General features: G+C 51.3%; 1 protein-coding gene across 1 annotated transcript in view; it reads right to left on the bottom strand.

Annotated features, from left to right (window-relative positions):
* Positions 1-12,748, bottom strand: part of SORCS2 (sortilin related VPS10 domain containing receptor 2) — a 459,873-nt gene that overhangs the window by 45,887 nt on the left and 401,238 nt on the right. The window contains exon 9 of the mRNA XM_055326673.1: positions 3,437-3,616. Within this exon, the coding sequence (XP_055182648.1) occupies positions 3,437-3,616 (180 nt within the window). The remainder of the gene's footprint in view (positions 1-3,436; positions 3,617-12,748) is intronic.

Below are 12,748 nucleotides of genomic sequence, written 5' to 3' on the forward strand. Positions count from 1 at the left end.
ACCCCCTTTCAGGGACCCTCTTGATCCCACCAACTTTAACTGCCCTGTGCCATGCGCATCTACGCAGGATGCCACTCCAGGTGGGAAGGGTGTCCAGCCCCCATCCTGCAGACAAAGCTGGAGCTGGTCTCCCTGCAGCGACAGCCTGGGGCGTGGAGGACCGCGACCCCTTCTCCCACACATGGTGACATCGTTCTGCCTCCTGCTCACCTGGGTCCAGCGCTGGGTCGAGGGGCCTCCCTGACACCCTAAGGACAGGTCACATGAGGATTTTCCCAGGGCTGGGTGGCTTTATTCCACAATTGCCATGTCATGTTCTGCTGGCCTCCGTGAAAGCAGCCCATTATAGCACGGATGCCTCATGTCTGGGTGATGGCAGGTGGCACATGGCAGGTCTGGGCAGCACCCACCCCAGGCTTACTCTGAGCAGAGGGGCCGCGGCTCCCGACACCGACGTGACCTCACACAGGCCCCTTCAGGGCTGTATTTGCTCCCGTTGCTGCCGTAACCAAGCACCACAAACTGGGAGGCTAACCAGACATCTGTCCTCACAGCCCAGAGCCCAGAAGCCCAAAATCGAGGTGCGGCTGGGGCTGCGCTCCCCCTGGAGTTCCCAGGGAGGACCCTCCCTTGTCTCTTCCAGCGTCTGGTAGCTCAGGGGTCATGGGCCTGCGTCCACATCTCCCCAGCGTCTCCCCTGTCTTCACGTGGCCACCTCCCTGTGGCTGCATCTCCTCTTCTGACTTCAGGGGACATTTGTCCTTGGATCTGGGGCCCGGGTGGAGAATCCTCGTGCTCTCATCTCAAGGCTCTTCACCTAATGACAGTGGCAAAGACTCTTTCTCCAGCCAAGGTCATGGGCACAGGTTCCAGGGACTGACAGGGCCACATAGGCTGGGGGTCCCCATTCACCCGGCTATGACGGCTGCCTCCCACCTGTGGCCAGGACTCTTCAGGGGCAGGGGCAAGACGGGGATCCCCTGAACCCCCATTCCTAACCCAAGCTCCAGCATGGAGGCATGCAGAAAAGGGCCACTGTCTCTCCTTGAACCTGGGGCGCACACCCTGCTGAGGTGCCAGCTCACGGCACCTGAAAGCCAGGCCTTCTGGCGCAGTATTTGCCTGTGACGTCTGCGACAAAGCATTTTTCCCGGATGCGCCATTGGAGAAATGATAACCGTGATCGTAAGTGGCACATGTGGAGGACCTCACAGGCCAGGTTCCAGGCCAGGTCTTTCCTGTGCATCAGCTCAAATCCCTGGGAAAGGCCACTGCTCGGTATACGGTGGAGGGCTTGTGGAGCACGGACCTGGCACCAGACACTGCTCTCCATGTTCAAGGAGGCCTATTTCCCTGAAACTGCACTGCAATCCTATGAGGAAAGTGCCACTGCCATCCTCATCTCTTGATGAGAAACTGAAGCACAGAGAAGTTAAGGAGCCTGCCCAAGGTCACACAGCAAACACAAACCAGAACTGGGATGTGAATGCAGGCTGTGCAGCTCCAGAGCTGTGCTTGTAACTACAGCCCATGGCCCCCATCAGCTGGATTTCAGGGAAGCAGTGTCCCCCGTGAGGTGGGTGGGCAGCAGGTGTCACCTATATGACAGGCCACTGTGAACCTCCTCTAGCTCCTCATGTGCTCTTATTTCGTGGTCTTTGTCCACAGATTACTGTTCCCGAGTTCCCCAGATGGCTAATTTCTGCTCCATCTCAACTCAATCTGCATCCTCTCCTCCAGGAAGCACTCCCCGACTCCCACCCTGGGCTGGGCGATTGCCACTCACTGTGTCCCCTGGGTGCTGGCACACAGATTGGAGCCACCGTTGGGAGCTGGTCTTCTCACAGAGGCCGGCAGCTCTGTGAGGGGCGGCGTGTTCCTCCCTGACCCGAGGGAGAGGCCCAGAGCCTGGCGTGTGGGACCAGTGCCGCAGACACCTGTGCACACAGTGGGCCATGGGACATGTCCCTGTGCACAGCCCCTGGTCCTGGTCCCCTTCCTGAGCCACCGTCACCCGCTCCCTCTCCCCCTGCCAGCTGTGCTGTGCAGCAGCCAGACACCATTCAGCACCAGGTCTGGGATGTGTCCAGTGCCTCCCTGGAGGTTCTGCAGGACAGGGCCTGGGGAGGGGGACGGTGGCCACCTTGGACAGGACAGGCCACCTCTAGCAAAAGATCAGGGCCACAGGCAGTGTTCCTCTGCTTCCCCCTAGGGAAGTAGCCCTGCAAATGGGCTCTCATTGTAAACACATGATTACATTCATTCCTTTCTTGGGGAAAGTGGCTCCCTGCTGCTCCTTAACAGCTCAGAGGTGAAGGCAGGAGTGCTGGATCTCTCTGGAGGCTGCCTCCAGCCTCCCATGCGGCAGATGAACCCCACTGCCTGCTCCAGGCTCTGCTAGCATCCACGCACCCACACACACCCCAGCATTTACTGCAGTAGGGCACTTGCTCTGTTCCCACAAGGGTGGGGGGCTCCCAGAGGACAAGGCATGAGCTGAGAGCCTAAAAGTGAAGGATGGAGCCAGGGAGTGCCAGCGAGGAGGCTGGCGCCAGGCTTGGGGCCTACAGGCCTGGGCTGGTTCTGGTTTCCTGGCTTTGTTTCCTGTGTCTGTCCAGGCAGGTTGCTTACTTTCTCTGAGCTTCAGGCTCTTGACCTGGACATGGGCCGAGAGGCCCCCTCTGTGGCTCTGGTGTGACCAGAACAGAGGAGGTGACCATGACAGCCCAGTCCAAGAAAGGGACGGTGTCATGGATGTCCGTGGAATCCAAGTACCGAGTGAGATGGTGCAGGGGTGGCACCTGGCGTGGGAGCCAGGAGCCCCTGTTTGGAGCTTCCAATCGATCGGGCCCTCGCGTCAGAAGAGCACGAGCACAGGCTTCTGTGGGAGACAGTTGAGGCAGGGCTCCAGGGAGAGTGCAGGGGGAGAGGCAGCGAGGCAGGGACGCTCAGGGTGCTGGGACAGAGCCGGAGCCGGAGCCTCTGGCCCTTAGGTACAAACCACACTGCACCGGCTTTCAGGCTTTGGAGTGTGAGCCAGAACTGGCTTTACAGATGGTGGCCTGCGATCCCGGCCGTGATGCAGACCTCTAACACTGACCCCCAAATCAGCAAACTAGAGCGCCCCAAAGAATCCCATCCCTTCTCAGCATACCTGTATTACAGAGGATTTGCACTCCATTATCAAATTTTGAACTTTGTCAAGGAGACTATGTTTTCCCTCTTTGAAAGTACCTACACAGCATCCTCTTGGCCTGCAAAGCCTCCATCCAATACATGGTCCCTCACCGAAATATTTGCAGACTTGAGATAGTCTTAGAGACGACGGGGGGAGGGGGCAGGGAGAGAGTGAGGAACGCGGTGAGGCCTGGCCCCGACACCCCGCACCCAGCACCCGGGGCCACACCCCCAGATCTCTCTCTGGTGATCATCCCACCTCGAGGATGTCGATGACCACACTCTCCTCCGCCTGCCGGGAGCTGCGCACGTCCTCTAGCACCAGAGAGTAGCGCACGCCGCGCGGGTCCGACTGGTACAGGTTGTAGGTGTCCATCTGGTACCACTCCTGCACCGCCACGAACACCTGGTTCTCGTCCGTGCTGATGATCTGCAGATCCTGGGAACACGTGGTGGGGGGGAAGGATCAGAGGTGAGCAGGAGGTGGGCATGGGAGTGTGAGCCCTGAGGGGATGGGGCAGGGCTCAGGCCTGGGGGTGCTGCTCACGGCTCTCCCAGAGTCCCACTAACCCAGATTTTCATCCTGCTTCTGCCCTCAGCTTGGTGACCTGGGACAAGTCCCTATATCCCCTTGGGCCTCAGTTCTCCCACCACCAACATGGAGGTGATGCCCTGGCCTCCATACTGGGTTGTGGGAGGGACGGCCCAGGCACACAGTGGGGCACGCGGAGGCCCCCTCCTCCCAGCCCTGTGTCAGGCAATCTGTCCATCTGTCCCTGTTGTGTGGAGGACTTCTTCCTCCATGCACCTCCAGTGTCACCTCTGGGGACACAGGGGCTGGGTCTCCCCTGCAGGCCCATCCTGAGGATCAGGTGAGTCTTCTTTTGGATCATGCACTCACCATGCATTCATTAGGCACCTACTGTGTGCCAGGCACTGTACCAGGTGCTAGGCCTCAGCAAGGAGCCACAGGTGGGCTCTGCCCTCGGGAATGTCCCCTGGGGGATGGCAGGTTTGGATTAAGCCACCCGGCAGTCATCTTGAGGCTCTATTCCGAATTTTACAATTCAGAAACAGACAAAACCCAATCACATAAAAGGGAAGAAAAAGGAACCCCAGACCATCCTTGCTCCATTTATCTTTTCTCTCCCAGCCAGTGCACAGCGCTGGGTGGGAGCCCTGGGAACAGGCCCACTTCAGAGCCACAACAGGCTTTTACTCTCCAGCACTACTTCCCGTTCGTCACATCAAAACCTTCACTGCCCTGCTGGCAATACAGACGCTGAAAATGCAAGGGTGAGGCCGGGCATCACCAGCCAGCACCTGCAGAGGAGAGGCGGACCCCTCCATCCCCGCCCAGGGCAGGGCTGCTGCATTTTCGGGGAATGCTTCTCCCTATGTCTTCCCAGCTGGTATTAGGCGGGAACAGATGGGTAAGCTTCTTTGTCTAATAGCACACTGAGTCTCTATTCTGTCCAGGGGGTGAGGCCTCCAGCGGATGAAGGCCTGGCTGCCTGGGTGGGACACAGCAGTGATGGCTGGCACCCCCCTGCCCCACCCCTGTGCTGTAGGGGCTTTGCAGAAAAGGGACGTGTTGCTCTGAAGCACTGACTGTGCACCTCCCAACCAGGGAGGCCCCTGCAAGCACGAGCTGGGGCCCTTTGTCTACGGACTGAAATCTAACACGCAGCAATGACTGGAACCAAGAAGCTTGTCACCAGGGAAGATTGTCGAGGTCAGGGACACAGGGCTTGGCAGTTCCCATCCACAGTATGAGAGAAGAGGGTCATGGGGGAGTCCCAGGGATGCATGTGGAGCCTGGCACGAATCAAGCTTATCACTGCTCTGCTCTCTCAACCCCCATCCCGTTCCTGTGCTCCCGGCCACAGGCCAAACTGCGCTGTGTCCATTGGGGTTTGGTCATCCTGCTGCCTCAACAGGAGCAGGTGGGCCCGGGCTCAGGCAGCGCCTGCGTCCATCAGCACGCACCCAACATTAACCGCTATGGCATGAAATCCAACCTCGTCTCCTGTGCACCTGGGCAAGTACACGGGAGAGATGCTTACTAGAATCTGGGAAACAATGAAAAATGTATGATGTGGCTAAAAGCTGCCAGCAAACCCATCCCTAGATGAGAACTGATACTAACATTCAAAAATGTTTACTTTGGGACCTTTTCCCGAGTGTGAGTGATACGTGTCTTTCATGTACAGCCTGCAGCATCCCGCTGCCTCTCATTACATGAGGAGCACACTCCTCTGTCATGAGAGTTATGCATAAACACCATTTTTAATGAGTACGTGCTATTCCATTTTGTGGATGTACCATGTCTCTTTGAACGATTTCCCCGCTGGTGAGCCATCAGCATCTCCAACATTACATGCAGAACAGTCATGAACGTTCCTACACGTTGGTCTCTGCCTCTCTGATCACGTCCTGAATGTAAATTTTAAGGGATATTGCTGCGTTGGAGAATATGAGCATTTTTAAAGCTCCTCTTACAAAGTAAATGACTGTCCTGAGAGTTTATATTCATTCTTTGCCCTCCAGCATGGCTAACGGGTGCTCATTCCACTTCATGCATGCCAATGTTGAGAACGGCCTCTTAAGAATCTTTGCTGATTACAGAATATGGTAATAGATAATAGAGAAGAGATAAATAATGTGCAGTGCTGGCTTACATTTGAATTTATGTCTCTGTCTCTAAAAAGAAGAGTTAGAAGCCAGAAACGTTTGTTGGTTCCATTTTTTAAACAAAGGACATAGGTAACAGTCTGATGTCTGTACATGTATTTGTAGATATGTGTATATGTGTGTGTGTGTGTGTGTGTGTGTGTGTGTGTAGCCTGGGGAGATACCTGGAATACCAAAGTTGTCAATATTTGTCACTAGGGAGAATTAGGTTTGGTTGCTAGTAACAGAAACTGGAGGGGAAAAATAGTGATTCAAACAAGATAGCGCCTTCCTCCTACATGTAAAAGAAGTCCAGAGGTGGGCAGATGGGTACGGAAGCTGGACAAAGTCACCAGGAACAGAGGCTCCTTCTGGTTGCATGGCAGCTCCACTTCTGAACGTGTGGGCCAGATGTTGGAGACATAGCCGCTTGTCGTTGCAGGGGGAGCTGGGAAATGTGGTCTTGTACTGGTAAGCAATGTACCAGCTAAAAATGGGGGATTTGTTAAAGCAAAGACAAAGGGAAGAATGAATATTGAGAAGTCTCTAGGAGTTTTACAGCCATTATCTTGAGGAAGGAGGAGGTAGGACTGTTATGGAAATAAGAAATGGGGAAGCAAGCCAGTAAAAACAGTATATACACCTGTACTATTCCATTAGCTGTAGGGAATACATTTTAAAGAAGTGATTTTGGAAAGCGTAAAAAACACTTGTAATAAGCATGATTAGGGAAATTTCCCTGTAGACTTTTACATAAAGTGCACAGAACAGTCTAATGAACCAGCATCTTCATCACATTCTGTGAGCACCCTGCATATATAGCAACTCACCGCCTTCCGGCTCCGAGGTTTCCAATGGGAAATCTGCTGGTTACCTCATTGAGGATCCTCATACCTGATGAGCTGCTTCTCTCTTGCTATTTTCAAGATTTTTATTGTTTATTTTTATTTTTACTTTTTAATCATTTTTTATTAAGTATAGTTGACATACAGTGTTACGTTAGTTTCAACATATTGATTCAACAATTCTATACATTATGCAGTGCTTACCAGGATAGGTGTAGTCAACACCTGTCACCATAAAATATTATTGCAATATTATTGACTATATTCCCTATGCTGTACTTTTTTTCATCTCTGTGACTTATTTATTTATTTTTTATTATTTTTTATTGGATTGTTTTTTATCTTTTAATCATTGATTATAATGCATCTGGGTGTGGAACTCATTGTGTTCCACTACTTGGAGTTCATCAAGCATTTTTAAACATTTATATTCATGTATTTCATTAATTTGGGAGAGTTTGGGCCCTTGCTGCCTTTTAAAAAAAAAAGTTTTATTTATTACATTTCAGAGATAGAGAGATGGAGGAAGGGCAGAGGGAAAGGGGGTGAGAAACCCAAGCAGACTCTGCACTGAGCTTGGAGCCCAACACAGGGCTCAATGCCACAGTTCATGAGATCATGACCTGAGCCACAATCAAGAGTTGGATACTTAACCAACTGAGCCCCCAGGAACTCCCATTGCTTCTTTACATAACCTCCCTGCCCCCATCTCAAGCCTCTCCTTTTGGGATGCCCACAATGCATATGTTGATATACTTGCTTGTGTCCCACCAGCCCTTCAGATGGTGCTCACTTCTCTTCAATCCTTTTTCTCTTTCTGTCCCGCAGACTCCATAACATCAATGGTCTCACCTTCAAGTTCCCAGAGTCTTTCCTCTGTCTGCTCAAATCTGCTTTCCAACCCTCCTAGCAAATTTTGCATTTCAATGATTGGTTGTTTTCACTACAGGATTTATTTTTGGTTCCTTTTAACATTTTCAACCTATTTCTTGGTTGTGTCTATTTTGTTCATTTGTACATTGTTTCCTTGACTTGCTTCATGGTTTCCTTTAGCTCTCTGAGCATCTTCAGGACAGTTGTAGTAAAGTCTTTGTCTGGTAGGGTTGCCATCTCGTCTTCTCAGGGACAGTTTCTATTGCTTTTTCTCCTTTGATTGAATCATATATATATATATATATATATATATATATATATATATATGCCTTGTAATTTGTTGTTGCTACTGAAAGCTGGATATTGGAATCTAATAATGTGGTAACTCTGAAAATCAGGTTCTCTCTTTTCCTAAGGGTTTGTTGTTTTTTGTTTCTGTACCAGGGATCAGTCTTAGGTAGAAACTTAAGTGAACCTGAGATTTCCCCTGGGCATGCTCAGCAACTTTTCTAAATTTCAACATATGTGTGGTTGCTTTTGAATGTCATAGTCTCTAAATGTCCAGCTCCCAAAAGGGGAGAACAGGGAATATACATGGAAGTCAGGGGGTGGAAACAGGCTCTGACCTTTAAATCCCTTGGAAGCTGCTTTGGCTGGTACTGGTTGCAGCAACGGCTGCGCACCAGGATGTCTATACCTCCGTGATCAGAAGCAGCAATCAACCCCCAGAGCAGACCCCCAGTATTCAGAGAATATCCATGTGCATGCTTCTCCAGGCACATGAGCATAGTGGCCTGCCGCAAGGCTGGGGTGGGGAGTGAGCTGCTGCTATCTTGGGAAGAGCTGAAATTGTGGAAATTAACCTTGATTTACTGTCCAAATGTTTCCCTGGATGCTGCAAGCCTCTGAATAGACACCAGAGTTCTAAAACAGTTGCACTGGACAGATTCTGTAGGAGCCACTATTGTCTAAGTGAGAAGATGGGGAGCTGATGCTTCCTGCCCCACCACCTCCCCTGCTGCCCCTTCCTCCTTCATTCTTTTTTTTTTTTTTTTAAGATTGATTTGAGAGAGAGAGCACATGGACACGGGGGGAGGCTGAGGGAGAGAGAATTCCCCAACCTGACTCCTGGTTGAGTGGGGACCCTAATGCAGGGCCCAATCCCACGACATGTGAGACCATGACCTGAGTCGATGCCAAGAGTGAGATGCTCAACCGACTGAGCCACCCAGGTACCTCTTCTCCTTCATTTTTATGCTTTGTGGGTTATATTTTATTTTATAAAAGGTATTACAAATAAAGGACTATTTCACTTTAAAGTAAATTTGCATTTATTTTAAGCTTATGAATGTTATCTGGATTTTTCTCCCTTTAATCTGTTTATAGCCTTTGCTGATTTTTTTCTTGTTAAAAAAGGTGGTATTTTTAAAAAAATCATTACAAGTAAATAACTCAAACAAAGCATGCTGGCAAAGATAATAAAAACCTGTTTACGTTTTCTAGTTTCTACAGACAGGTGAATTAAAACAGAAGAATGGTACCAATCATGCCTTTTGAAGTAGAAGGAATGCCAAAAGAACTGATGCAACACAAAATCTGGCAGGGCTCTGTTGACACTGATGGGAACAGAAGGCTAGTTGAGGACAAAGCAAAGGGTGACACTCCGCTAATGACCCCCCCACCCCCAAGTGGGATGTGTGCGACATTCCTCAGGCACTCCTGGCTGCCCTAAAGCTAAGGAAAGAAAAAAACACAGAGTTAACTTATGGAGATCACAATCCTGCAAGACATGAGTCCCCTTCAGTTTACAAATGCCCTAGCAATTTACAAGAAAAAGCCATTTTTATCGATAACCTAGCTTCCAGAAGGAAATGTAGATACAATGAAATGTCCTTATAACCTGCAGCCCAGTGACAGATACTTGAAGTGAGCAGTGATGTGGGAAACAAAGGTAGAAGAGAAATTATTAAATTTCCTTACTACCTACAACCCACTGACAAGTCCTGGAAACAGGCCGAGTGACATTCCTCCAGGAGCTCAGGTGCCTCGATGTTGATACTGAAGGCAAAAGGCAATCCTAGCCCGACCGCAGGATCCTGTCAATCTACTGGGACATATAAAATTCCTTTAGAAGCTTCCTTCATCTCTACCTCCCAAGATCCACGTTGGCAATCATCCCCCAAGCTATGACCCACCGACATGCATCTGAAGGGTCTCAGGACAAGGGTTTTATTAGATGGTAATAAATAACCTTCTCCCAACAATAGCCAGTCCCCTCCAGGTCCTGGAAACCCCCGCTTCCAAATTCCTTAGACAATTCCACTCTCTGACCCCCTCCCAACTTGAAAGTCTATCATGGATCACCCCTCATGACCCCAGGGCAGCTCTTTCTGCCCATGGGTGCCATCCCTGTGCTTTAATAAAATAATCTTTTTTCCACCAAAGACGTCTCAAGAATTCTTTTTTGGTCATGGGCTCCGAACTGCACCTCACCAAACCTCACCTATATTCCAAAATTACATCAACACCGGTCTGTCCCAACTTTGCCAGGGGTGCAGTGGGACCCTCTTAGAGGGCAAGCAAGCTACATAAATATTTAAATTCTTTGTTTAGATGTCCTTCTTAAGACTTTACCTTGAGAAAATAAAACAAATACCTGCAGCCACAATGTGTAAGCACTGTTGCCCTGTTGGCAAGCCTGACAAATGGAAACAACCCAAGTGCCCAAACAATAGACTCTGGCTTAAACCAAGTGAAGTCTCCTCAATAGAAAGTTCTACAGTCCCTTTCAGTGGATCTCGTGCATCATTCTGGAAAAATCCTCACGATACAACATCAGGCTGTAGACTGAGTGCCCATGATGATTCAGTGACATAAAAGTCACCTGGGCATGTGACCAAGGAGGACAAGAACCCAACAGGATCTTGCAGATGAGGGAGGGGGTAACGGGAGGGGGGAGGGAGGCTCCTCTCTGGTGTAATTTCTATTGTTTTCCCGATGTGATTTCGTTTAAAGAAAAGAATAAAAGACAGAGGTGGATTGAGGGGAGAAGATAGGCAAGAGTCACAAACTCACCGAAGAGTGACAAAATCTGACCAGGAAACTCAATTAGCCAGTTCTACAGGCTGCTGGTGGGGAGACCCTGTGGCCTGGCTGCTCCCCTGGATTTGGTGAAGAGGAAGCAGACCTGCTGTTCTGCTGCACAGAGCACTCAGCAAGATGATAATGGTCTGGGGGCGAGGGTGGGGGGAGGGACAGGGAATGTTCCCAAGAGCAACCCAGCTGCCCATCTATCATCCCCAGCTGCCTGTCACTGGCTCGGCCCCAAGTGAGCGTGCTTAGTGCCAATGCAAAGTCACAATCCCTTGAAACTGGATGACACGGGGACTTGTATGTGTCTCTTTCCTGCCACCCACTTATGATGTGCAGGCTGTGCCTTCTATCAAAGCCTCAAGATTCTTTTTTGATGACCCCCTTTCCCCACAGAGATGGGGCTGAAGGAAGCTGGCAGGTGATGCTACACCATCAAGGCTCTGCAGCGGGGCACCTGCAGGGGTGCTTTCCACAGACCCCATGGGTGACTTTGAGGAACACACATTGCCACCTCATCGCTGCAGACGATGATGCTGAGGCCCAGGGAGCTGCAGCCAGTGCTCAAGACCTCAGAGGTCACGACTTGTGGCCATCAGCTCCTTAGAACTCCTTCAGAAGTGGCCTGGCTGCTGGTCCAGGCAAGGGGCAGCAGCTGCCCACAGTTGGGCCCCATGTCACGGGGGAGCAAGGAAGGCCTGGGCGTCCACCTCACTCCTCCTGGCCCGCTGTCCCCCTCCCCTGCTCTGGGACATCGGGTGCTTCTGAAGCTGCAGCCCCCGGGGAGTAGAGAGGAAAGGCCCCACAGGCTGAAAGGCTCCTCACCCTCAGGGACGTGAATGCCACTTGCCCTATGTGAAACCATTAGCTTTTCATTTCCTGGCTTATCCTGGAGTGAATCTCGGCAACTTGCTCATTTCCTTTCTTTCTTTTCCTTCCCATTTTATCCCCTTTCTCTTCTTTTTTTAAGAAGAAGTTTTAACGTTTTCTTAAAGTTTTCTTTTAAAAAAATACCCTTAAGTACTCTCCTTGTGCCTGGCTCTGGAGAGGTGTCCTGGTGGCCAGCACAGCCTAGCACAGGTGCAGGTGTGGAGGACTTTACAACAGGCACTGCACCCCCCTGCACCCGGGCTTGCAGGGCCCAGAGCAACTGATCTCCTCTCCCTACTCCCAGCCACTGCTTTACAGCCAGGCTCCCTCCCACCCCAGGGCCTTTGCACAAGCCCATCCCTCCAACTGCACAGCTTTCCCACAACCTCAAGACTTCAGGACTTCAGAGAAAATGTCCCCCCAGGGACAGCCCCCCTCAGGGACGACTCCCCTACCCCATCACCCTTGGTCTCTGCCTCTCCTTCCCTCATGGGGTAACGCATAACCTGAGATCATTTCATATATTTGTCTACTTGGTTTTCTGTTCATTCCCTCTCTGAAAGCCCCACAAGGGCAGGAGCTGGGGTATCTGGTCCACAGCCATAGCATCAGGCCCTAGCATGCTTCCTAGCTTATATTCGATGCTCAGTAAACATATGTAGGAGGAGGGGCTGGTCCCATCTGTGCCCGGGCTCTGTGAAGGGGCCACATCCAAGGTCCTCCGGAGGGAGAGGGGGCATGAGGCTACCCTCAGACCAGCTTTGGGCCCATACTAGCTGTGTGACCCCAGACAGGTTACTCAGCCTCTCTGAATGTCCATCATCTCCCTTGTGACACAGAAACAACATTGGCAGGGAGGGCACTGTGAGGCTTGGTCCTGAGGCAGGGCTGGGGGCAGGGTCTGCGCAGCCCCCACGCCCCCCTTCTTTGCCTGCCCAGGAAAGGGGAAGGAAGTAGCATTAATGCAGCACCTACTATGCATCTGTGGCCATACTAGGCAGTTGGAACATAGGGGTGAGTGAAACAGAAACGGCCCACACTTGCCGACTCCAAATGAAAGCAGGAGAGGGACTCGGGGTTTGCTAGCACCCTGTGCGTCAGGAAAGCAGAGGACGGGGAGCAGAGGGGAACCAAGGCCTAGACCGGCTGGGAAAGACCCGAGTAAGGGCCATTTCTCTGAGACGTCACAGGTGCCTGGGTTTGGGGAAGGGGCAGGCCAG

Source organism: Nyctereutes procyonoides, unplaced genomic scaffold (genome assembly GCF_905146905.1).
Source record: "Nyctereutes procyonoides isolate TBG_1078 unplaced genomic scaffold, NYPRO_anot_genome, whole genome shotgun sequence".
Lineage (NCBI taxonomy): Eukaryota > Metazoa > Chordata > Mammalia > Carnivora > Canidae > Nyctereutes > Nyctereutes procyonoides.